This window comes from Mesoplodon mirus (genome assembly GCF_964341445.2).
Source record: "Mesoplodon mirus genome assembly, chromosome: 10".
Classification (NCBI taxonomy): Eukaryota; Metazoa; Chordata; class Mammalia; order Artiodactyla; family Ziphiidae; genus Mesoplodon; species Mesoplodon mirus.
This window is the reverse complement of record NC_138986.1, coordinates 38,612,591-38,638,055: the sequence shown is the minus strand read 5'-3', so window position 1 is coordinate 38,638,055 and position 25,465 is coordinate 38,612,591. Positions and strand designations below refer to the sequence as shown.

General features: G+C 35.6%; 1 protein-coding gene across 1 annotated transcript in view; it reads left to right on the top strand.

Annotated features, from left to right (window-relative positions):
• Positions 1–25,465, top strand: part of CLVS2 (clavesin 2) — a gene marked incomplete at its 3' end in the record, with an annotated part of 65,585 nt that overhangs the window by 27,506 nt on the left and 12,614 nt on the right. The window contains exon 3 of the mRNA XM_082634114.1: positions 24,629–24,739. Coding sequence (XP_082490240.1) covers positions 24,629–24,739 — 111 coding nt within the window. The remainder of the gene's footprint in view (positions 1–24,628; positions 24,740–25,465) is intronic.

Sequence of the window (25,465 nt, the reverse complement as noted above, 5' to 3'; positions counted from 1 at the left end):
ACATGCTTTAAAAAGCATGTTTTATGAAGCTACCAGGCTGATATATAATCCAAAATATTATGCTAATATACCTGATATGAACTAACCAGTGTTTGGTAGGAGAAAAGAAGGAAGTTGAATTTTTAAACAGCCATCAATAAGCCCCATTTAAAAACATTTTTATGCAAATCTGAATAAGATAGCCATCGATGAATTAAGTAAAAGACAAAAAGTGGACATAAATTACACCTTATAGGACAATCATGCTTTTAAACAGTACATCTTATTTCTGCCTACCAGTCATATCCTTATATTATTAAAATTGGTTCTATAAATGGCAAAATAAAGTTTTACAGACAGAAACTGTTTAATAGTTCAGAAGAGGGAGTTGTGGTGTATGGACTAAAATGCTATAAATGTTTTATGTAAGAGTTAAAGATTGAGCATATCTTCAAGGATGACATGATTTGGTATATAGAGATGCATAGGGAGGGAAACAGTGCAGCTAAGTATAGAGTGAAAATTCATACATTGCATTTTGGATATGTTATAAGTCTAGGCAGTCTCATGTGACGAGTTGATGTAAGGTAGGCAAGAAAGATACACTGGAGAAATCTGATAGGTTGGGGTCAAAGTGGGATGGACTTTGAATTTAAACTGTATTTTATGAAGACTGGAGAATAAATGAGTATTTTAAGTCAGAGAACAAATCATGGAAAATGGCCAATTGAAAAACTAATGTGATATAATTCATTTGTTCATGACTTCAGCCCACCAATATCTATGGAGTGGGATAATCTTAAAGAAAGAAGTTGGAAAAGTGGGAATTTAGGAGACAATTTTATAGCAATCCAGCCCAGAGATGCTGAAAGTCCGCATTAGCTCCGGCCAAATGATATGAAAAAGAAGGGGAGGGTACTTTTTTCTGTGTCCTTTCCGATTCACATTTTTTTCCTATCCTCCTTTAAATCTTTGTTACCTCTCACCTTTGTTATCTCCAAAGATAAATCAGTGGCCCTGCCTCCAACTGGACCCTGTCCAGTTCCTCCTCAACATGGACGTGGTAATCACAGTTGTCTTTCTAAAACGTGATCTAGTCACCAGACACTCTCCCCCAGCCCATGTCTTTGCTCACATTGGTCTCTTTGAACAGACGAGAAGTAAGGGTTCTGGCATGCTCCATAGACCCAGAGCTTGTCAGGCTTACCTTAAATGAAACAAACCAGAGGTTTTGGCGAGGCAGCGGTTTGGGACCCAAATTAGAATGCCATCCGGTTTGCAAGGCAGAAATAGAGACACAGATGTGGAGAACAAATGTATGGACATCAAGGGGGGAAGGTGGCAGGGGTGGGGGGTGGTGGGATGAACTGGGAGGCTGGGATTGACATGTATACACTAATATGTATAAAATGGATAACTAATAAGAACCTGCTGTATAAAAAATAAATAAAATAAAATTCAAAAAAAAGATACTCTTAAAACATTAAATTAGTTGTTACTCATGGTAAAGCCTTTTGTGGAAAAGATTTTCTTGAAAAGGTTTATACTTTCATTTGCTCAAGATCTGATTATAAACTGTATTTATGATATTGAATGTACAAAAAAGTGCATTCTGTTTTATAAGACTTTTTAATGAATTAATTTTCTTCTAAAATCTGATCAAATGTTGGTAAATTATAAACAACTATTCACATATTTTAAATATTTAAGGGTTACAGATTCATGACTAGATTCTTCTTTTTCCTGTAGACTTTCTAGACTAATACTAAGTACAAGTGAATGGAAAACCAAGTATTAAAATAACAGAGAGCAACCTAATGTGATCTTTCTTATCTAATTAGGATGCTATTTCTTGGCATTTTATGTCATTCTGTATTGGGCTCTTGACCATTCTATATATATCTAAATGAGTTTCAGCAGGTACACAACACAGGAGCACATTCTATGTCAGATGCTGTCATGAAAAGTTTAGTGTAGAAGTGGCTAGAATCTTTAGAATCTTAGCATTTGAAGGAAACGTAGAAGTCACACAGACAATCTTATGTAAGAATTACTTCTGTGGTAGTCTTAAGAGATGATTCTGCAGCTTCCGTTTATACACAATCTGAGCCTGCTAGTGCAGCACCTCAAAAGGCAGTCCTTTCCATCTCTGAGTTTGGCAACAAAGCTCTTTCTTAAATTCAGCTAAAATCTACTTCTGAATCTTGCACCCATTGGTCCTTATACCAACTCATGAAGACAGGATCAATGCTACTGCACCTAGTACCTGGCCCTTTACATAACAATATTTCAAAAACATAGAGTGTTGTTCCTTTGAACATTTGGAGCTATCTGATATTTTTTATTTTATGATTTTCTTCTCCAAATACCAATGACCTGTTCCTCCATCCTTTCTCTCATGACAAAGTTTCTAAATAGTGTATCACTCTAGTTTCCTTCTTCTAAATCCAAAACATTTTTTTTCAGTTTATCCCCAAGTAAAAAAGTAATTACTCCACATGTGTTTGGATCAGTGTGGCAAATATTTCCCACCATTAGTAAAGTATATTATTAAATAGCCAAAGATGATGTTAACTTAAAATCGCAAATGCTCTGTAAAAGTGCGAGTAACATACTAAAGAGGGAGAAAGGAAAGGGCAGTTATATTTTACTTAAGGAAAGGAATAAGAAAAAAGATATCCGTAGAAGGTCCTGGAAGGATTTTGAGATAAGGGAAATACATCATTAAAAGCATTACATGCTGAGGGACAGTTAGGGGAAAAAACAGAGACGAATATGTACATGATGTACATGATGGGTATTAGCAAGTAGATTAATTTAGTTGTATATTAGCATTCATGAAAAAGTAAAGTAGGAAATAACGTTGCAAAAGTTAATTGATACCAATAGTATAAGGTCATGAATGCAACTCTAGAGTTCAATTTTTTTTCTGTGGGTGATCAGCCAAGATTTTGACTTGACAGGAAAAGTGTATTTTAATAGAAAATCTGGTGGACCTGTTATAAAGGATGGGTTAAACAGAGGGCAACCCTGTGTAACAGTTGCAACATGCTGTTGTTTCACTTAAGCATATCATCAACTGTACTTATAGCAAATACTGTCTGATGATGGAATTCACAGTTAACAAGGAACCTGTGTATTAAAACACAGATTGATGAGGCAGTTTTTGTTAAAACTACTGTGAGACTAGTTCTCATGAATCGTCTTACATGGAGAAGGTTTTGGACTTGGAGATGCATCATCCTCGCTTAGCAAAATGCTCATAACCTCCGTACACCAGACCTTTAGCGAGCCGTACAGAGAGCCGAGTCAAAGCTCTGTCACAGCTCTGCAACACCGACTGGGAAAAGGCAGGAAGTTACAGTTTATCACCATCACACTGTTGCCTTATAATATCCCAATGTCTCCTTTTATGTCATTTTTTTCTTATTTCTTTGAAATAGGCTTTTAAATAGGCTGTTAATAAAAGTGCGTACATTTAGTTCTTTTCTTGTTCAATTCTATCTGTGTCTGATCTTTGATCTCTCTCTGGTCTTTGATCTCATCTCTGGTCTTATGGAGCTATTATAAGAGACAGGTAAGAGACTGGATTCTTGAATTCTTTGCATAATATTTAATATCCAGTGGAGTCCCAGTGATCCAAGAACCTTATTTCAGGTTCTGTTTTAATGTTCTCAACACTATGGGAGAGAGAAGCAGGAATGAGTCATGTTGAAGTCAAGCTTTATGCCACCTAAAACTGTATGTTCTTCAGACTCATATATGACTGCTTAGAGAATTGCTCACTCCCCGCTAGCTAAGCATGAAAGTCAGCCCTATCTTCAGTAACATTTTCTTTAGATCTGCTTCCCTTTGTCTTTTTCATAGCTCCAAACTGGACTTTGCTGTCCAGGTAGTATTGGAGTGGAACCAAGGTGGGCAGATCCAAATGACAGCACATGCTTTCTTCTTCATGTTAATATCTGAGACTAAAACTTGCTCTACCAAGCTAGATGGAGTAAATCCTAGGGCCTTAACTGCTACTTTGCTTGCTATGCATTAGGATGGGGTTGAAATCATTAAGAAATCATGGAGAATCTTAATCTTACCTGAAAGGTTATCATTCAGCTCATCACAGAGTAGAGTAAGGATGAATTTCTGTTGTGTTAGGTGTCTCTATTAGGCCACCTCTAAAAGTTGCTTGTTTTCACAAGCAAATGCCAATTCTAATTCCAGCTCACATGTCTACTCACAAATCTGATGAACTTCTAAGTGACTATTCCCAGAAGATTTTCAGGGATTATAACTTCAAATTCTGCTCCTAAAACACTCAGGGATATATCTGTACTAACTAGTTCTACATATACCTTACTGCATTAGTCTCATTATTGAGAATCTTGGTCTTATTTTTCCTTCTTTTATACTTAACTCCATTTAAAAATATTATATCAAGATATTTACTTCTTCATAAAAATAAAAGAGCTTATAACTAAAAGTAAAAGACCTTTTCCCACTATTCACTGCCAGTATCTTATAGTCATCTTTTCATAATATTTACCCATGAAATTCTTTTTATTCCTTTAAAAATCATTTTTCTTTTAGCCCAGTCATTTTCTCTTCTAAGTTGTCTAATTGCTTTCTAGTTTTGCTGCATGACTATCATACTGTATTGTTTTTCAGTGAATTCCTGGTTTAAATCTACGTTTCTTGTTTAAAATCTCTTTCTTCTTGTTCTCATACCTGTCTGTATTGCCTCTATTTTATTCATTAGACTTTTAAATCCTTCAACTATTCTAAAAATGCTTTGAAATAATTTAAGTGATCATGTTTTTTTTCTCCACTCTGCTCACTATTTATGGTTTCATTTCCTCAAAAACATTCCTTTCCCATCATTGTAATGAAGCCTCAGGAGTAAGGGAGACAAATGCACATGCTCAGTCTGTCATTTTAAATCAGAAACTACTCACTTTACTTTAAAATAAAGTTTTGTATCATTGTAAGCCACCAAAATGCTCTCTGGTAAAACATAGAATATAACATTTTAATTTCAACTAAATGGCAAAATCCATGGGTGGCAGAGATGGTATCTTACTCACCATCACTAAGGGAATGGCAAAAAGTAGAGCTTAACGAATATTCCTTAAATACATGTATCATCAATAAAATGTGAAGCCCTTTTTTGCTTAAACTAAGAAAATGATAAAGGTGTGTGTTGGCTGTAGAGTGACTGAAGCAGTGTCACTGCTACAGGAGTATGTGCAGTATTTTCTTAGTATGATACTTAAGTTTAATATTCAAAATTTGGTCTCTTTCTCACTAATAGACAAAAAATTATAGCAGAGGGGACTAAGAAGTAGATTTGAAACTATGGTAGAGTCCATGCTCACCTTAACTAACAACAGTTTGATTAGATCTTTAATCCTTTAAATTTTTAAACTTTCTGTGTCTCAGTTTTCTCAGTTATAAAATTAAGATTATGTAATGACAGACTTGTCCAAGAGGCTATGGGCATTCTGTATATCATAAACACCAAAGGTTTATTTGTTGTCTGTTGTTTCTTTATCTATGTCAGAGTTTTGCTTTGTTTTTTTTTGCGGTACGCAGGCCTTTCACTGTTGTGGCCTCTCCCGTTGCAGAGCACAGGCTCCGGACACGCAGGCTCAGCGGCCATGGCTCACGGGCCCAGCCGCTTCGCGGCATGTGGTATCTTCCCGGACCGGGGCATGAACCCGTGTCCCCTGCATCGGCAGGCGGACTCTCAACCACTGCACCACCAGGGAAGCCCCAGAGTTTTTTTAAAAATTAATTATTTCTTAGTTGTATATTTTTTCCTAGTAATTTTTCTCAACCTTTAGATATGTATTTTTATTCAAGTTTGGAGTTTATTTTTTTCATGTTGGCATATTAATCTTTTCTTGCTTTAACAGAAACATTTCAAACTAACATTATTTGTCTTATGAAATTGAAAGGTATAAAATGGCAAGTTAATTTTCAGCTTTTTCTAGGGATGGAATTGTTTCCTTAAAAATAAACTTTTATTTATGTTTCAGAGAACAACATAGTGATATATTTGGAAAATAGTTTTAATTTACATCTTGAGAAGAAGTAGATTTTGTTCTTTTTGTGTCAAATTTATATAGCTACAGTAATATTAGATATAAATATTAGAACGTTGAACTGGTAGAGGGATAAACACATAGAAAAATGGAGCAAAATAGAGAACCTAGAAATAGACTTACACAAATATGCCCTTGTTTTTTACAGAAATGTGAGAGCTATTCAGTGGAGGAAGTATAGCTTTTTCAACAAATGATGCAGGAAGTAACTGGACATCCATAGGCAAAAAAATGAATCCCAACTTAAACCTCAAACTTTATGCAAAAATTAACTCAAAATGGATTATGGAATTAAATGTAAAACACAAAACTATAACTTCTAAAAAATCAAAGAAAATCTTTAGGATCTAAGGCTAGGAAAAGGTTTCTTAGACTTGATGTTGAAAGCACAATCTATAAAAGAAAAAAAAATAAATTGAACCTCATCAAAATTAAAGAAATATTTACTCTATGAAACACCCTGTTTAAAGGATGAAAAGACTGGCTGCAAGCAAGGAGAAAATATTTGCAAACCACATAAGCGAGAAAGAACTTTTATCTAGGAAACAAACAACTCTTAAAAAGTCAACATTTGAAAAAACCCTCCAATAATAAAATGAGCAAAGTAAATGAACATATATTTCACTGAGGAGGATATACAGATGACAAATAAGCACATGAAAAGATGTTCAACATTTTTGCGTGTAGGGAAATGCAATTAATACCACAATGAGATATCAGTATATACCTACCAGAATTGCTAAAATAAAAACAAAATTAAAAACAGTGAAAATACTAAATGATGGTAAAGATACAGAGAAACCAGATCTCTCATACATTCCTTGTGGGAATGTAAAATGCTGCAGCAATTCTGAAGATCAATTGGCAGTTTTCTATAAAACTAAACATGCAACCATATCACCCAGCAACTTCACTCTGGAGCACTTATCACAGATAAATGAAAACTTATGTTCACACAAAATGATACACACAAATATTCTTAATAATAGCCCCAAACTGGAAACAACCCAAATGTCCTAAAAGGAGTGAATGGTGGTACATCCATACCATGGCATACTACTTAGTAATAAAAAGGGGAAAAAATGACTATTGCTACATACAACAATTTTGAAGTATATCAAGGGCATTATGTAAATGAGAAAAGCCAGTCTCAAAAAGTTATATACTGTATGATTCTACTTGTATATAAAATTCTCAAAATAACAAAATTATAGAGATGGAAGATAGATGAATGGTTACCAGAGATGAAGGGTTGGGGTCAGGTTGGGTGTGACTCTGGAGAGGTAGCAGGAGGGAACCCTGTGGTGATAGATCATTTAGGCATCTTGAATGTGGTGAGTTACGCAGATGATACAAATTGCATAGACGTACATACAAACACACTCACAAATGAGTATTTGTAAAACTGATGTTATCTGAGTAAACTTTGTGGATTGTACAAATATTCCATTGGGCGCGGAAGGGGGAGTGGTGCAGGAGGTCTCTCTTTCAGTTTTGCAGCTTCCTATGAGTCTATAATTAAAAACTTAAAAATCAGCGAGTAAATAGATAGATACAAGTACCTTCTGAATGGTTAAAAAAGTGAAAATATTATAGAGTCTGGATCTCACCACCAACATCGTACCAATGTATATTTAAAACAATAAATCCTTGTTGAATGAGAAATAAACTTTTATTACCTCTTTTGAAGAAGACCATAGAATAACATTCAGAATAACATTTTTATTTTGCATCATTGAAAGAAGTAGAATAGTTTTTGCTGTTTTGTTTTGTTTTTGGTCAGATCTATATGGCAGAGACTATTGGAGAGATAAAAGCAACACTTTTTAAAGTAAAATCTACTCCTTTGCTAATATTTACTTGTAAAGGAATTTTTTGATGACTTTACCTAAAGGTGGGGGTTATTTTTTTAGAGTTAATACATAGAACTTCATGTGGAGCTTTCCATCAAATACATACATATGTACATGCATGAACACAGATAAGACTCATGTTAAAGCAATTGTAAGTAGATGATAGAAAAAAAGGAATATGATCAAAACCTGATCCAATGACAAACTACATGGATGGGGTGGGGAGAGTGTTGAAGTTGGAGAAAAGGTGTAGCTGTCTGTGTTTTGTCTCCAAAATCTCTGGAATCCACCTAAATTGCAACTCATGGTTGAGCCATGGACTATTCTAAAGATTTGAGAGTGAGTTTTTTAAAATTACACTGAACAAAATATCAGCCTAAATATGTCACATACTTCAATTTTTTAAATGACATGCATTGCCCCAGTCAGATTTACACGTTATATAAAATGGATATCTACCAGCTTTGTCACTAGTTCAGAATTGTTGTGTTCGCTTCAAGGGCAGGTGAAGGGCAAGGCATGCAATCTCTTCTACTCATGAATTGCAAAGAAGAGGTTGAAGCTATGGAGCTTTCTTAAACACATACATCCATGCATACAGCAATCATTGGAAATAACTTTTCAGGAAATCTGTGCTTTCTTGAGGATTTTCTGCAACTTTATGTGGCTGGGCTAGAATTTTATTTTATTTTTTATGTATATACCATGACTGAGATTATAGAAAGAAAGACCACAGATGTGTGTGGTTGCCCTGATATGAATGTTTGGACAAATAAAGATGCTTCCATATCTTGTTCATGCAAATTGGCAGACCAAAGACTAATATGAACTCTCCAGTTCCTGTGCACTCAAGGAGGCCTTGAGTGCATAGGAATGCTATGGGGGGACAGTAAGTGCCAATCTTTGACATCTCCACTCCGATGAAATGCACCATGGTGCAACAGCTTGTTGAATACAACTTCCCAAGGAGCTTTATTTGTAGGAGGAGTTTACAGCAATGTGAAAGCAAACTTCCAGGGAATAGCTTTGGATGATTATTACTGCCAATAAAGTCACAGAAGGTAAAGCAAAAGGAATACGAATCCTATACAGAGCACATGAATTTCCTGTAGCTTTAAGTAGAATCGTCTCAAAGTAACCAAAATCGATAAGTATCTTTGATTTTGTAATAAACACAAGGAAAGCACAGTAAAATATTTGAAGCATTGAATTAGAAGTTCTTTTTTTTAGAGGTACATTCATTATGAGTTTTCAGATTTTGGAGGCAGTGTGGGGGGCGGTGACCATCCCAAGCTATACCCTTGCTTCCTTCCTGTTGTAAAACTAACAGGTAAGAGAATGTAAATATTCCCAGATTAGCTAAACTGAGGAATCATCCTCCTTACCCCTGGCCTTGCAGGAGACATTCAGAGACTAAATGGGAGCTCCTCATTAGCAGTGTCAGGCAGAGGGGCTGCCTACACCGTGAGCCTTGGCTGCGCTGTTTTTCATATGTGCTTCTTTGAAGGACACGTGCCTGAACATCTTTAGAACCTCTCAAGCTATCTTTATAATCCACTGCCTCACCATCCATATGGACACCACATAGTCTTGGAAGGAGTTGGTAGAGCTAAAAATGTTCTGGCAAATGATTGGAAAACATCACACTGGCTTCAGTGACCTCTTCCCTCCAATGCCGGCAACATGATAGTGGTCAAGAACTTCAATTCGGGAGACAAATGTGTATTATTATCATTTTAAAATTTACAGGTGTCTGTAGTCTTTTAAAATGTTTTTCAGTGTATTCATGAATCTCCATTTTTTGCTCTGTTTCTGCTTTTCTATATCTCTACTCCAGTCTGAGTTATCCAAACTTGGGGACATCTCCACATGGCCTACTGCCACTTGAAATTCGACATATCACACTCCCCCTCAAATATAATCCTTTTCCTCTTTCAGTTTCTAGTACAAGTAGTGGTTTCTCAACTAACCAAGATTAAAATGTGCCAGCCTACTTTCAGCCATTCTCTTGTAAGCTCCCTCTTCTGTCTTCGCCATATTTCTGACGAGTGTATCTTGTTTTCTCTTTATAGTTAACACCTTAATATGGCTCACATTCAGCTTTGTAACCTGCAGAGTGCTAATAGGCTTGACCTCATGTGTCCATCCTCCCTTTCTCCCTACTTGAAATCAAGTAAAGTAGGACATTTTGCAAGGCTTCACCAAACGAATTGGGCAAGTGAAAACATAAAAATCACTGTTTCATATTCCAAGAAATGTGCACCAGAGACACCCAGGACTCTTATTCCATCCTTATCTCCATTAGTTCCCAAGTCTTACTCCAGCCCTGTCCCATCCCTTACCCTCACCACCTTATCCCTGCTGCGGGTGAGCATGTGGTAGGTGAGCATGATGGGAGGACCTGGTGGATGGATGTGTGTGTCACACATCACTTGGTCATTAAAAAACAAAACGACAAAACTAACACTCTAGTTGTTTTTGATTTTTAACCTGAGACAGAATGTCTCTACGTTAAAATGGTTGCACTAAAACATAAATATTAAAATATCAATTTCCATAACAAACTACACAGCCCTGCTAGATTAATGTTCCCACAGCATGACTGCAACATGCCACTCTTCTCAAGGAGACCTAGTGCAAGGTACACACGAACTCTTTTGTGAGACAGCTTGGATGGCTCAGGTGGACTGCGAAACCATCTTGCTGACAGCCATGCTGTCAACACTTCTTCACACTTACCTTCAACTGCAGACAAACAGTCCTGGCAACTGGATCCCAAAGGTGGCCCAGTCTCCCCGTGTCTAGTCCCACTGCTCCTTCTCTCTGAGATGCTCTCTTCCACTCACTCTGTTGCCTCATCTACAGCGACCAGATTCTCACTGACACCCTAAGATTTATTCCAAATACCACCTCTTTTGGGAGTTCTTTCCTCATCATTCCAACTTCTGTTCAATCTGTCATCCTTTCTCTCCTTTAAACCTTATAACATTTTGTGAACATTAGCTTTCCTTGGTTTACATTACTTATTCTCTTTACCAAAATATAAATTCCTTCAGAGTAAGGACTCTGCTTCATTCATATTCCCCTTACGTTTCTTAGGCTTGAGCAGTTTTCAGTAAATATTTGTTAGCATTAATCAATGCTTAGAGTTCTGTGTTGTCTTTGTATTGATTTTTAAAAAATATTTCTCTAAGTGTGTATGTGTGTGTGTGTGTGTGTGTGTGTGTGTGGTGTATGGTCATTTTGGAACATTTGAAAAATATAAAATATACAAAGAATAAAATAAAAGTCATCTAGTATTCTATTACACAGAGTTAACCAGGCCAATATTTGATGTATATTTCTATTTCTTTTCTTTTATATTCTTTGTTAAAATAAAGTTTTTTCCTGGGTTATTGACTAATATTATATTTTGATTGTTTTCTGTTATTAAGAATTCTTTGAAAATGCCATTTCAATGGCTCTTTAGTATTATATATTATAAATACACTATTCATTTATTCACTCTTTTGTTAAATAAATTTAAATTGTTTCTGGTGTTTTCCTCATTACAAAGTATGTACAAAACATTCAAGTACAGAAAATTTTGCCCCAATTAATGATAATTTCTTTATAATTTATTTCTAGAAATGGTATTAGGAGAAATAAAGTACATGCTTTGAGGTTTCTTTCAGGAATGTTTCACCAATTTCTATTTCCTTAACAGAATACGACAGATACTGTCTTGCCAAACCCTTGCAGCACTGAGTTTCACCATTACAAACAATCTTGGCCAGTTTCACCTGCCTGATGTAGGCAGGAGTGTCCTGAAATATTCACTTAAGGACTTCTGCCTAATTATTTTTATAATTTGCTCTTCTGAATTCCTCTGGCTGAAGTTCTGCTGCTTCATTCTCCTTTGGCAATTTTGAATATGAGAACGTCAGCACTTCTGAATGTGTGTTACTAAAGTAGTTTAAAAGTCAAGTGGGAGACCTAATTCATTATTGATATACTGTCTGGGGGTAAAACTAAGGCTGTCTTGCTACAGCTAACACATAGATTGAAGCCACAAGACTCAAGGTACAGGTCATAAAAAATTACTATATATTCTATTTTGATTAGAAATGGCACAATTAACTGTTAACTTTGCTTTGTGTTCAGTTTTAATAAAAGAACCTAGTGCTTTTATAAGGTGGTAGTTTTGACTTTGGGTTCTCTCCTGCTGTTATAGTTGATTGAAATTGGTACTTCATGGATTGTAAAGAGGTGTGAGAATAGCTTTGTTTCCTGTCCTTTTGGCTGTCTCACCTCCTGCATGTACCAGACATACACCAGCAGAGACTAACTTAAATAAGTCTTGTGTCTCCGTGTCAAGGCTCTGTAGCTGTGATTTATTTCAATCTGTTTTCAACCTTCTCTGACAGAAAAAATAGCTGGGGAGAATACCAACTTATTTTGCTCATGAAAGAGAAATCTTCTTGCTCATTCAGTTATGTGATGACTAAACATGCTACAAATTAATTTTCAGTGTTGGTTATACTTTAAGAAACTTTTTTATCTAAGTAGTGCTCTTTCGAGGAGGAATATTTTATATAATATCCTACTTTAAGTTGTCTGTATTTTACTGCACTCAAGATTCAGACATACCCTTCCATGTGCAAAGTTGATGGCACTGTGTCACCAGTGTAATTTGAGAGTTTTATCTAGATATAGGGATCTATCCACTGTAATGTACCAACATTGTGTTCCAGGGTTCCTCACAGGATGGGAAGGGTTGTACTTGAACCAAAGTTAACCAACACCAGATGATCAACTATAGGCACAAGAACACAATAATAAAACAGTGATTTGTCTGGAATTAGAATATACCTGAGATTTTGAGAAAGATTAGTCAGTTCCAGCCCACAAATTTCAGAGACCCTGATCATATAGTCATAATGTACTCTCGTAGGCTTTCTCTCCATAGTAATCCCTCTGGTCTATTTAATAATTCTGATTATGTGTCTGAGAGGGAGGGACAGGAATACTTTTGCTGACAGAGACATTTACCTAATAGGTACATGGATTTATCCCTGGAACCTAGAAGCCAAGAGTGTTACAGATTACCTCAATACATGTGTTCAAAACATAGCAGGAATAGGAAAAAAATGGAATAACATTTGTGTTTTTTCCTGTAGAATTAGTGTATAACCATTATTTACAAGTGATAATTTACTCGTGAGAGAGGAAGTAAGGTTATTCTTTGTAGATTTAGGCAAGCAAACTATACTGTATTTAAGATTTTTATAACGAAATTAAAAATTGGGAAATGATGGTCTACATTAAAATTACAACAATAAGAATATTACAAAATTCTCATTTTCATGTGAGCAGATGATAATCATGTGCCATCTTGGATGAGGAAAGGATCACTCCTTCCCTTTCTCTAGGCCTGTAGCTTTGTGAGCTGGAGCAGTCCTTGGCCACCACTGGGTTCTGAGTGACCCAGAGAAGTTTCCTCCTAGTCCTCTGGAGTGGAAGTTGGAAGACTCTCTCAGTCCAAGCCATCACCAAAGCAATGCAGTCAAATGCCTCTGCCTTCAAAATGCTGGTGTGAGACCTGCTCTCCCTACAGCACATATCCACTCACAGTTTAAAGGACATGATAATTTAATACCTTAGAATCCTATAGTAGTTTTCCTAGTTATTTGCATTGAGAAGACAGAACCCTCCATTGAGCCCCTCTAAGTTTTCTTTTATGTTCCCCAGAAAGGAGAATATCAGGCAACATCATTGCACTTGCACTTGGGCATCATTTCAAATTAACTTAAAAAAACAAAACAAAACAGAGAACACTCTCAGACAAAACTGAAAAAGAACAAAGCTAGCATATCTCTATAGTGGGAACTGAATTCTATAAAAGGAGAGTGACAGGGCAAAAGAGACATTATTAGGAGTCGTGGTGCCATAAAATCTTCTTTAGCCAAATATTGATGCATATAGGATGAAGGAAAGTGGCTATTTTTTAAAATAGAAATGTCATAAATGATATGCATTTGCCTTTGGGTAGAGCACATTCTGTTGATCACCCTTAATAGAAATTCATGTTGACACACTTGTATTCATGATAGACACTTTAAACAATAGCTGACATTTTGCCAGAGGTCTTAAAACAAACAGATACTGTAAAGTTTGCAAATGCAAATCTAAGAACATCAATTTTCAAATTTAAAAATTTAACATAAACTGTTATTTATATTTTTAGTGTGTATTTGGATTTAAGATTTTAACCTTTATAAGGGTAAAATCATTTCAAAATATATTCATATCTCAAAGATTTTTAATTCTAAAAAGAATATCACTTATTAATGGGAAATTAATGTATCTTATTTATCACTCTTTTAAATGATCCATCATGGTTAATCCATGTTTCTTAAAACACTTATTAAAATTAAGACTGTTTTCTGAGGAATCATAAAAATTTAAATCTGTAATTTACATGCATTTTGTTTCAGAGATTGCTCATCAAACAAAAAGCTTTGCTAAGTGCTTATTTTGGAATACAATGTGATATATCTTTGAAGGCTGACTTGTTTCCTGAAACAGGAATTCACTGGTCATTTTACCAACCATTCGCTTATTTTTTTCTCTTTTCTCTGATGACAAACTCTAAATGTTAAACAAACTGGTTGTAGAAAATGTTAATCATTATTGTTTCCCTACGTATCAGAGCAATTACTTCTTTTTGGTGAAATTTTGTTTCTACACAATTTTTTTCATCTAAGTTCCTTTATTTGATGCCTATCTGGATAGCATGAGGTTTTAATGGACAGTTAGAAGTTAAGAGGATGGAGATGAAGCATCCTCCTGCATGTGTATGATTTCAACGTAAACTCTCTTATCTCCATACCAGGGTCAAGATCCTTTGTTTTCAATATGTCATTTACATTCATTTACATATGGCTTATTACCAGTCATGAGACAGGCACAGAAAAAGACATACCAATTAGCTGATAATTAAATAGTTTCCTGCCTGTCTTCTTGTAGTTTGGCAGAAGGCACTAGTTTTGATAAAAATTTTTGTTTCCCTTGTGAAAGTAGTTGGATGACTTGCCTGGATCTGTCTGTCCACTATTGATGGCGCTAAATATATGGGATCACAACTATAGTTCCATTCTTTTCAGTTGCATACGCTGCGCAGGGTGCTAGTGGTAGGGAATGGGAGCAGGGCTTTGGAACTAGAACAAATGTGATTTCATACAGGAATCTTAACCTTCTGAAGATGGGTACAACATGTAGACAAATAGCTAATACAACATTCTAAAAGACGTATATGAGGTATTAAAATACTATTTTACCATCTAGAAAGAATACCCTCAATATACATATTTAGCAAAACATTCTACGGTTAGCACGTCAAAGCAGACCAATCGTTTTTTTTTTTGTTTGTTTTTTTTTGTTTTTCAGATACAAGATGAAATTTTACTCATGATGAAGAAATGAATCACTATAAACTAGACATTTTAAGAAGCTGCCACATACCACAAATATCATAAAATCTATACAAATAACATAATATTCTTAATAACTACTTAACACCATCTTTTATATCTTTTTTCTCTTCATCTTTCAATTGCATATTTTTTATGCTTTCTTTTCAAAGTTTTTATTTTAATTTTTTTAACATCTTTATTGGAGTATAATTGCTTTACAACGTTGTGTTAGTTGCTGCTGTATAACAAAGCGAATCAGCTATATGTATACATATATCCCCATATCTCTTCCCTCTTGTGTTTCCCTCTCACCCTCCCTATCCCACCCTTTAGGTGGACACGAAGCACTGAGCTGATCTCCCTGTACTATGTGGCTGCTGCCCACTAGCTATCAAAGCAGACCAATCTTAAGAAGTTTGAACATATCTGAAGGAAGTTAATGTTGATCCTACCTAAGGAACCAGTAGTACCAACTGCTACAATAATCACCTACTTTCTATACCTACTCATACTTTTAGAGAAAGTGATTATTGTGTATGTTGCACATATATGAGCCATTATAAAAAAAACTATTATCATAATTTCAGACTGTTAGAGTTTCATGTCATCTATATAAAACATAACTGAAAAGAAATGGAGGCATACCCTCAAGATGCTTAGAGTATTGCTTTTGTCTCTAGGTGGTAAGGTTATGAGTGACTTTTTAAAAATTATATTTTGGGCTTCCCTGGTGGCGCAGTGGTTGAGAGTCCACCTGCCGATGCAGGGGACACGGGTTCATGCCCCGGTCTGGGAAGATACCACATGCTACGGAGCGGGTAGGCCCATGAGCCATGGCCGCTGAGCCTGCGTGTCCGGAGCCTGTGCTCCGCAACAGGAGAGGCCACAATAGTGAGAGGCCTGCGTACTGCAAAAAATAAATAAATAAATAAAAAATAAAAATTATATTTTATTTTGTGTTCAAAATTTCTACAACAAGCATGTTTTATATTTATTCTAAAACATCATAAAATAATAGTCCAATATTTTCGATCCTAGTGTAACTTCAGAGGTAGAGTTGTAGAATTAAAGGTGTAATTTCTAGGTGCTGGTGCTACAATGTATCACTAAATGCATTTTGCCATAGCGCATATAGTAGTTGAAACTAAGTGCTACAAAAAAAGCGCAAGAAAAGAGGAAAAGAAAAACAAACATTAAAAAAGGCCGAATAGATTTAATTCTGAAAGGGTGAGTTACAAATGCAATTTTTGCCTCTGTTCACATTGAGGACAATTCTTAAACCCAGTTGATAAGTTTAAGAAGAAGTTGAGAAACCCTAGACAGTCTGGTTTAGGAGTCCTAGACAGTCTTACTTGTGAAACAAGACCAGAGTTTTGATGTAATAATAGAAAAGTTCATTTTCCTCACATTTGTGACCTCAACCTTTAATTACACCAGAAACTATATTGATTTATGTTCTCAAATCTGACAATTTACTCATAGTAGTATTAATCTTAATATACAATTTTTATATTTCATCAAAATCAGTTAAAAATTTGAGTTACATGCTAATAGTTCAGATTCTCTAAAATTTTTTTCTTGAATAGCTAGATATTTAGGGCAAACGTATTTTTTTTGGCTAGAAATATGTGAATAATTCTCTTATGTATATTTGGTAGGTATAAATACGTTTACCTCTCTATATGGTGCCCATGGTGCCAATGTCTATTGTGTTCATAGTGTTTATATGCTAATGAGAAGATCAAGGCTTTGCTTTGATTGAACTCGTTTTGCAGTTGTTTGCCATGGCAGTCAACTCTTAAGGAAACCCACATATTACATGCTGGAAGTACTTCCAAATACATCTTCTCCCAAAGAAGGATATTTATTTGAGTTTGTGGTCAGCAGAGGCTTGGAGCGATGCTGAATTCCACTAGAGCTCTGGTGGGTCAAGTTTCCATTAACTGAAGAATTCAGGCCAGACAATCTGTACCTCAAGCACAAGTGTTCTGCTCAAGGAAAAATGAATGGAAGTAGGTGAATTGGCAAAAGCTTTTGGAAGGTAGAAATTCTATTAACTCTTTTCAGTCCATTTTGGCTATATCCTCACTAATTGCAAAGCACTTATTTCCTTGTCTCCAGTGAAGAGCAGTGTGGCCAGAGGCAATGATCAACATACTGTATATTCTTAATATTTTGATTATTATTTTGTACTATGTAGTATTATTTAGGGCCAAACAATTGCCCAATAAACTATATTATAAAATTACCACCGTGGTCATTTCCACGTGTGTAAAGTGGGAGTTAATATGGTAGCTCAGCACCAAGAAGGTGGGCTCAATGAGTGGCACCAATGGTGAGCCATTAGCAGTCCTGTTAAATATTTTTCCCATGTTGCAGATAAAGAAATTGTAGCTCAGAGAATATAAATAGTTTACTTAAATAATAAATATCAGAATGTATTTCATTTAATAAATATTCATCTAGCTTACACACACATTCACATACACAGGTTTTCAAAATGCTGGGAGTATAAGGATGAATCAGGCACAGTCTGGATCAGCATTCAGTGCACAAAACAGAAATCTCTCTAGATAGTTCAAGGAAAAATGGATTTAAATGCAGTGAGAGAGTGCTTAAAACCTCACTGGAAGAGCAGGAGGAATGAAAATAACAGAGGACTGTGACTGATCTCTTGGTTTTGAGGTCACAACCCTGCAGATGTGATTCAGAGGTCAAGAAACTGATGTCTTCACCCTCTTACTGCTGATGTCCCAACAGACTTTTACTTTCCAAGGGTGGTAACTAGAAAGTGGAAGGTGATGTGCAGATACTACTGTAAACAATTGCTCTTCTAGAGCTTGCTTAGCAGCTGTCATTGCACAGGAAGGTGACTGCTGCCTCCTTTTAGTCCTTTAAATCTTATTCAAGTGCTTCTCATTGACAGATCTCACCTAGTCAGAACCCTAGCTAACATAGATTCCTGTTTTAGCCCTCCATCCCCTGCTCTGTTAGGTGGGATGTGAAGTAGGTGGAAATGGATGCCAGGCCCAGCACCAACAGACCATATGGAACACACAACCTCTGCACTCAAAGAGCTCACAATTTAGTAGTGGAGGCAGACAAATAAAGAGACAAATTTAGTATCTCACGGCAAGTGCAGTGATGGACTTAGGCACTGTGATGGTAGAGATGGGCTTTGATGTGAGAGCAGTGGGATGAGAAGACAGGAAAAGGATCAAAAGGGCTTCCTGGAAATGATGTTGCCTGAGCTAATTCTTGAGGGATTAGTAAGAGCAGATGGTACAAAAAGGGAGGGATGCGTATGGGAAGGAACAGAATCAACAAGTGATTAAACAGCATGTGAACATGAACGGACATGAAGGGGATGGGGGGAAGTGACATGGTAATAAGGAGTGGAATGGATGTAGTTAGTTTCGGATTTAACTGTGATCACACTGGCATCATATGGAAGGTGAATGTGAAAATATGAAGCTACACAGAGGTGGGGGCATAAATACTGCAAGACTTGAGGTGTGATCAGAAATAAAGGGGATCAGACTTCTGGTTTCCAGTTCCTAATATAAACAGCTTGGAAGTCACCACTCTGTCCTAACAAGGAAAAAACTGAACAGACTGAAAAATCAGCAACCATTCTTAGATCTATAAAAGTGGTGTGAGGGCACAGGGCAATCCCCTACCCCCCAAGATTAGAGAAACAGGTGAATACAGGGAGTCTTGGCTTATTGGGGCAGAAAGTCATGATCAGAAACCTACGTGGGAACCAATCTGGGGAAGGACAACCTGAATTGTTAATGATGAATTGCTGGAGGCTCATTGTATAAAATGCTGAGAGTTAAAAGTTCCAGAGAGAGGAGCAGGTATAGGGGGGCCCTCCCCACTTTTGTGAGATTTACCTCCAGGATTTTGACCAAGTTCTCACAGTAAATATTTGAGAAAAATCTCCTTATGTTTGCATCAGGAGGAGGGGAAAAGGAACCATTTTTACATATGCCAGAGCACTCTGCTCTTCTTATCAAGGCTTGCTCTCAGGAGAAACCAGGTAACCAGAACCTAACCTGCTGGGGTATTATTAGAGCTTAACTGACCTGCGGGGGAGAGAAACTCCCAACTTTAGTCTTCCACATGGGAAAAGGCAAATACCCAACTCCAGGTACTTTAGCCATCCTGCTCCACCCAAGCGGGGAGAAAAAAAATCAAGAAACACTTGTGAGTTAACAGTCCAGAGGCACATGATCATTAAAAGCCCAAGAGCTAATCTATTGGACTATAGAATGCTTTACCTTCCCCCACCTCTTACCATTTTATTACTGAAGGCCTTTACAATAGTTCCTTTTATCTGGTACAACATGCCTGGCTATCAAGAAAAAATTATAAGTCATAACTGAAAAAAAGTAGAAAACAAAATATAAAGAGACAGGGTAAGCATCTGAATGAGACATGGCAGGGATATTGGAATTATTAGACTGGGAAATTAAAATTATGATTAATATGCTAAGGGCTTTAATGAATAACTAGACAGCATGCTAAAACAGATGGACAATGTAAGCAGAGAGGAGGAAATCCTAAAAAAGAACCAAAAAGAAATGCTAGCGATCAAAAACTGTGACAGAAATGAAGAATGCTTTTGATAGGCTTTTTAGTAGACTGGACACAACTAAGGAAAGAATCTCTGAGCTTGAGGATATATCAATAGAAACCTCAAAAACTGAAATGCAAGGAGAACAAAGGGAAGAAAAAAAAAACAGAACAGAATATCCAAGAACTGCAGGGCAACTACAAAAGGTGTACCATGTGTATAATGGTAATACCACAAGGAGAAGAAAGAGAGAAAGGAAATGAGTGATATCACAGTGAGGAAAGGAAGGAATCAAGTATTATGTCCTTGCTTTGGACTTTGATACTTTGATATCTTTTTAACACAGAAGTAGTGTTAAGTCAGAATTTTAACCTAGGTCTACTTGATTGCAAAGTCAGTGCTTTCCTTTCTCTTTCACACTGCCTTAACTGTGATTTGGTACTGACCAAGTCATTCTGTATTTAAAGATGTGTCCAAGGAATCCATGGCATCATGTATAAGTTATGTGTTTACATGTGTATATTCTTTGTTCACAGTAGAAGAAGCATGACCTTCAAGTGGTTCTCAAAGTTTAAAAATCACTGAGCTAATTAAATTTGTTATAAAGCAGAAAAAATAAATTAAAAAAATGACAAAAAAACAACTATAAATGTTTGAAGGTGTGTTCAGCCATGTACTCATTAACAAGATCACTTTTGAATGATTGAGTATCCTGATTATTTTGAATACTTCCAATGACTGGGATCCCAGGCACACCATTGAATCATTGCATGCCTGTCTATGTGCTAGGGATTTTTAAATCATTGTCTGAAACAACTGGAATCCATTTGTTATTGGTTCTATCACTGCCTAATAAAAGCAACTTGTCCCTAAAAAAAACAAAACAAAAAACAAAAAAAAACAAAAACAAACAAACAAACAAACAAAATCACTGAGCTAAGACTTCTGGCTTAAAAACCTGATAGTTGGTGTTCATTCAGTTTTGTTCTAGAGATCAAATGCTCACTCAGGAGTATATTTTAAAAGTGTACTAAGTAGCTCTGCTTTAGGTAGTGCTGTAGGTTAAAAATTCTTAAAGATCTCCCTGCCACGAAGCACCAAGGTGTTGAATAAATCACAATGAAAATATATCTAGATGCTCTACTGAACTCTGGTGAACATAAAAAAAGTCCCAACAGAGACAAGCACAGGGAGTCTACTGGAAAGAAACAGAATAAGGGAAACTTGAGTGGTTCTGGAGACCAGTGTTGACTGTAGGAACCTAGAATTTTGGAGAGTAATGATTGCTGGGGGTGTGCGGTGGGCAGGAGAAGATGTGAGGCCTGCACACACTGAGGGCAAGTTGGGGACTGGATGTGAGAACCTGCATTCCTCCAGGTGCTGCATCCTTAGGGAAAGGTTGTGCTGGGAAAATCCCTGCTGGCCAGGAAACGTTTAAGGAACCTCTCTGCCTCTCCCATATCCAGGGATAGAACCTAGTGGGAGCTAATATAGATCTTGTCGGGAGAAAAGCATCCTCAAACTAGCTCTTTCAGGATTCCCAAGGATTAATATTAGCCAAATATGATCCACCATAAACAAGGTATCATGAACAAGGTCAGCAGAGATAACAAATTCAATCCCTCAAGGACCCAGAAACAAAATACCTCTGTGTAAAATGGTTATATTATGAAACAATGATATTAATGATGGAATTAAAATAAGCAAAGACCAAGCAACTAACAAATTAAAGTGTCACGAGAATCTATTTTACACCCACTAGATTGGCAGAAGTTAGAAAGATGGATAATGCCAAGTGTGGTATGTGGAGCAGCCAGAACTTTCCTGCATTACTGGGGGAAAGATGAGTATAAATTGATGCAGTTTGCTCCTAACAATTTTGTAAAGTTGGACTGTATACACTCTATGACTCAACGTTAACACTTTTAGATAAATACCCTGCACATACACCTGAACATGCACAAGAGACACTTCTGAGAATGAAGTCTGCAGAGCAGCTGTGTTGGTGATAACACATATATATGGAATTAAAAAAAAAATGTCATGAAGAACCTAGGGGTAAAATGGGAATAAAGACACAGACCTACTTGAGAAGGGACTTGAGGATATGGGGAGGGGGAAGGGTAAGCTGTGACAAAGCGAAAGAGAGGCATGGACATATATACACTACCAAATGTAAGGTAGATAGATAGTGGGAAGCAGCCGCAGAGCACAGGGAGATCAGCTCGGTGCTTTGTGACCGCCTGGAGGGGTGGGATGGGGAGGGTGGGAGGGAGGGAGATGCATGAGGGAAGGGATGTGGGAACAGATGTATATGTATGACTGATTCACTTTGTTATAAAGCAGAAACTAATAATAATAAAAAAACCCCAAAATTTGGAAAACAATGTGCAGGGACAGAAGAAAATAAACTGTGGTGTTCCATACAATGGTATGCTATACAATAGTGACAATGAACTATAGCTATGCACAACGTGTTTAAATTTCAAATACAATGAACCGCAAAAACACTGTTATGCGACCACATTCACTATGACATTTTTATAAAGCTTAAGTACGTAAAAAACTTAACAGTATGTTTTAAGGGATATATATATATATATATATATATATATATATATATATAGCAAAAATATAAAATATGCAAAATTAAAAAATAAATATAAGATTTATATATTTATAAACTTTATAAAATAAAATATAAAATATTGATATAAGCAAGAGAAATGCTTATATTTGAAATACAATGTGAAATTTTAAAATGTGGGGGAAATGAAAGAATATGTAAATACAGTGATCTTCAAGGTTACCAATTATATTCTATTTCTTAAGCTGAATGGAGAGCACATATTAGTATTCTCTTTATTGTATATACATTATTTATCTTCATTTTATATATAAAAATGTCATAAAAAAGTCATAATTTTAAAAGACACTGAATCATATATACATATATGATTCATATATCCCCTCTTTTTTGGATTTCCTTCCCATGTAGGTCACCACAGAGCACTGAGTAGAGTTCCCTGTGCTATACAGTAGGTTCTCATTAGTTATCTATTTTATACGTAGTATCAATAGTGTATATATGTCAATCTCAATGTCCCAATTCATCCCCCCACCATTTCCCCCTTGGTATCCATATGTTTGTTCTCTATGCCTGTGTACAGTAGAAACTAACACAACATTGTAAAGCAACTATACTCCAATAAAAATTTTTTTAAAAGTAACCTGCTATGTGGAAGTCAGATGTATTTTTTCATAGGAAAATAAAAGCACATTCAGCTGAAAAAATAAAAATTAAAAAATTAAAAGACACTATGTCTGCGTTTCTACCTGATTCATTTCTGTTTTGTAATACTCTTGATGAATGAAAGCTACAAATTTATAAAAGAAGTAAGACACTGACATAAAATAAGACACAGCTTATGAATGTATTTATTATTTGAAGTACTGTGGTTTTTTCATAGTGTGTTATTATCAAAGATAGAAATTTTGTTGCAGAAAATGTTTGTTGACTCTAAAAATCAATATATAAAATCACTAATTAATTTCTAATGCTCATAAGTGTCCCCTAAAAACAAGATAACTTAATGATGTTAAACCATGTTTTTAAATCTTTTGAATCTTTTTCAAGAGAAAATTTAAATTAAGAAAATAGATTTACAATTATTTCAGTTTCTTCTCTTTTGTTCCTGTTTATGTTCTCAGTAGACTCCAGATGTATGCCAATTATTATGATGCCTCTCAAGAGTCACTTCTAGTGGTACAGTTTTTTAAAGGAGACTTTTGTAGTCAGTTCAGCATGGAATGTTGAACCAGTAGCAAAATCTAAGTCCATTTACATAGAATCCATAGCACTGTCAAATGTTGTAACTTATTTGGCTTAAGGATTCTCTTCAGATTTTGGGGTGGACTTGAGATGCACCTATTTAGTCACAGAAAGGAGGAAAACACCTCTACATCACTTCAGATGCAAACCTTACATGGTTGAGTTCTTGCTGAAGAAGAGGCTGGCTTTGTGATAGCCCCGTTTTCCTCCTGTTGGGTGAGCTCAGAGGGTTTAACTTTCATTTAACTTGGCAAAATGCATGTGCAAATTTCTAACACTACAATTCCAGGTTTTTATTTTGCTTAAGCATGTTTCTTTTTTTTGGTAGTTGGAATAAGGAAAGGAGAGTGTTTATAGTAAAGTTGGTAATAAAATAAAGAGAATAAAGTGAGTTTTGATATCTGACCGTACTCACATTATAGATAACTACATTGAAATTTGATAAAACATTTTAATTTAAATACATTTTAATATACACTTATCTAACATAGATTCATTATTTGACAAATTTCTAAAGTCTTTTACTTATATTTCTTGGTCTATAATGACTGTTAGCAGTTTGCAGGCTTAAAACGTGGCACTCCTAAAAATGCTGAAATTCCTATCAACAACCTATTCTTGAGAAAGATGTGCTTTATTACATATTGCTTCAGTTTCTGTATGAAAGTTACAGTGATTAATTGCAGTAAGCTTCTTCCTTCTTTCTTCTCCTTAGCTATACAGATAATCATTTAAGCGTACGGAATAACAAATTTGTATACCATATGGCCTTCCCTAAACCTTCTCAGTGTTTTAAAGCGTGTTTTGATTTTTTTTTCCCCGCCATGTTACTCTAGGATAGTTTCCCAGCACGATTTGGAGGAATTCATTTTGTCAACCAACCATGGTATATCCATGCCCTGTATACCGTGATCCGGCCTTTCCTGAAGGAGAAGACTCGGAAAAGGGTATTTGTTTGCTTCTTTGTTTTTTTATTTCCTTTCTGCTCCCCCATTCAATAAATTATGATGCATACTGTATGTATAACATGTGCTGTGGTAAAATGTGTTTCTGTATTGAATATAACTTCAAAAGATAACATAAAAGATATTTTACAAAATGTAAAAACTTGTGATTAATTCTGAACAGTGTATCTGTGAAAGAAATACTTAAAAACTAGCTCTCTTGCTTTTCCACAAATGGGGAGAACATTTTAGCACATTCATTATATATTAAAGCCTCAGTTTAAAAGTAAAAAAATATATACCATGTTACTATATTGTTATTGGTACACTTAATTTCAAGTAATATACAGGCAAAAGTTATAACTTTTTATGTTATAAATAGGCATTAGTTATTTCTCAATATGTATTACATTGAATATAGTGAATTTTGTGATCTCTAATATAATTTTGTAGTGATTGTCTTGATCAATCACATATTTTAGAAAGAATACTAATGTGTAGAAATTTTAATATCTCTTTAAATTACGTTACTTGAATTCCAAGATTCAGTTTTATCCAACAATGAGGATATTCAAGGTATGTTCCAAAATAATCATTTTTCTGAGAATAAGAATATTTATATAAATTATTTAATGCAGTGCATGGCACATTGTAAATACCGAACACATTTATCACTCTTGATAATATTTTAAAATGTATTTTAATGTACATTATTTCATTTTATCCTCC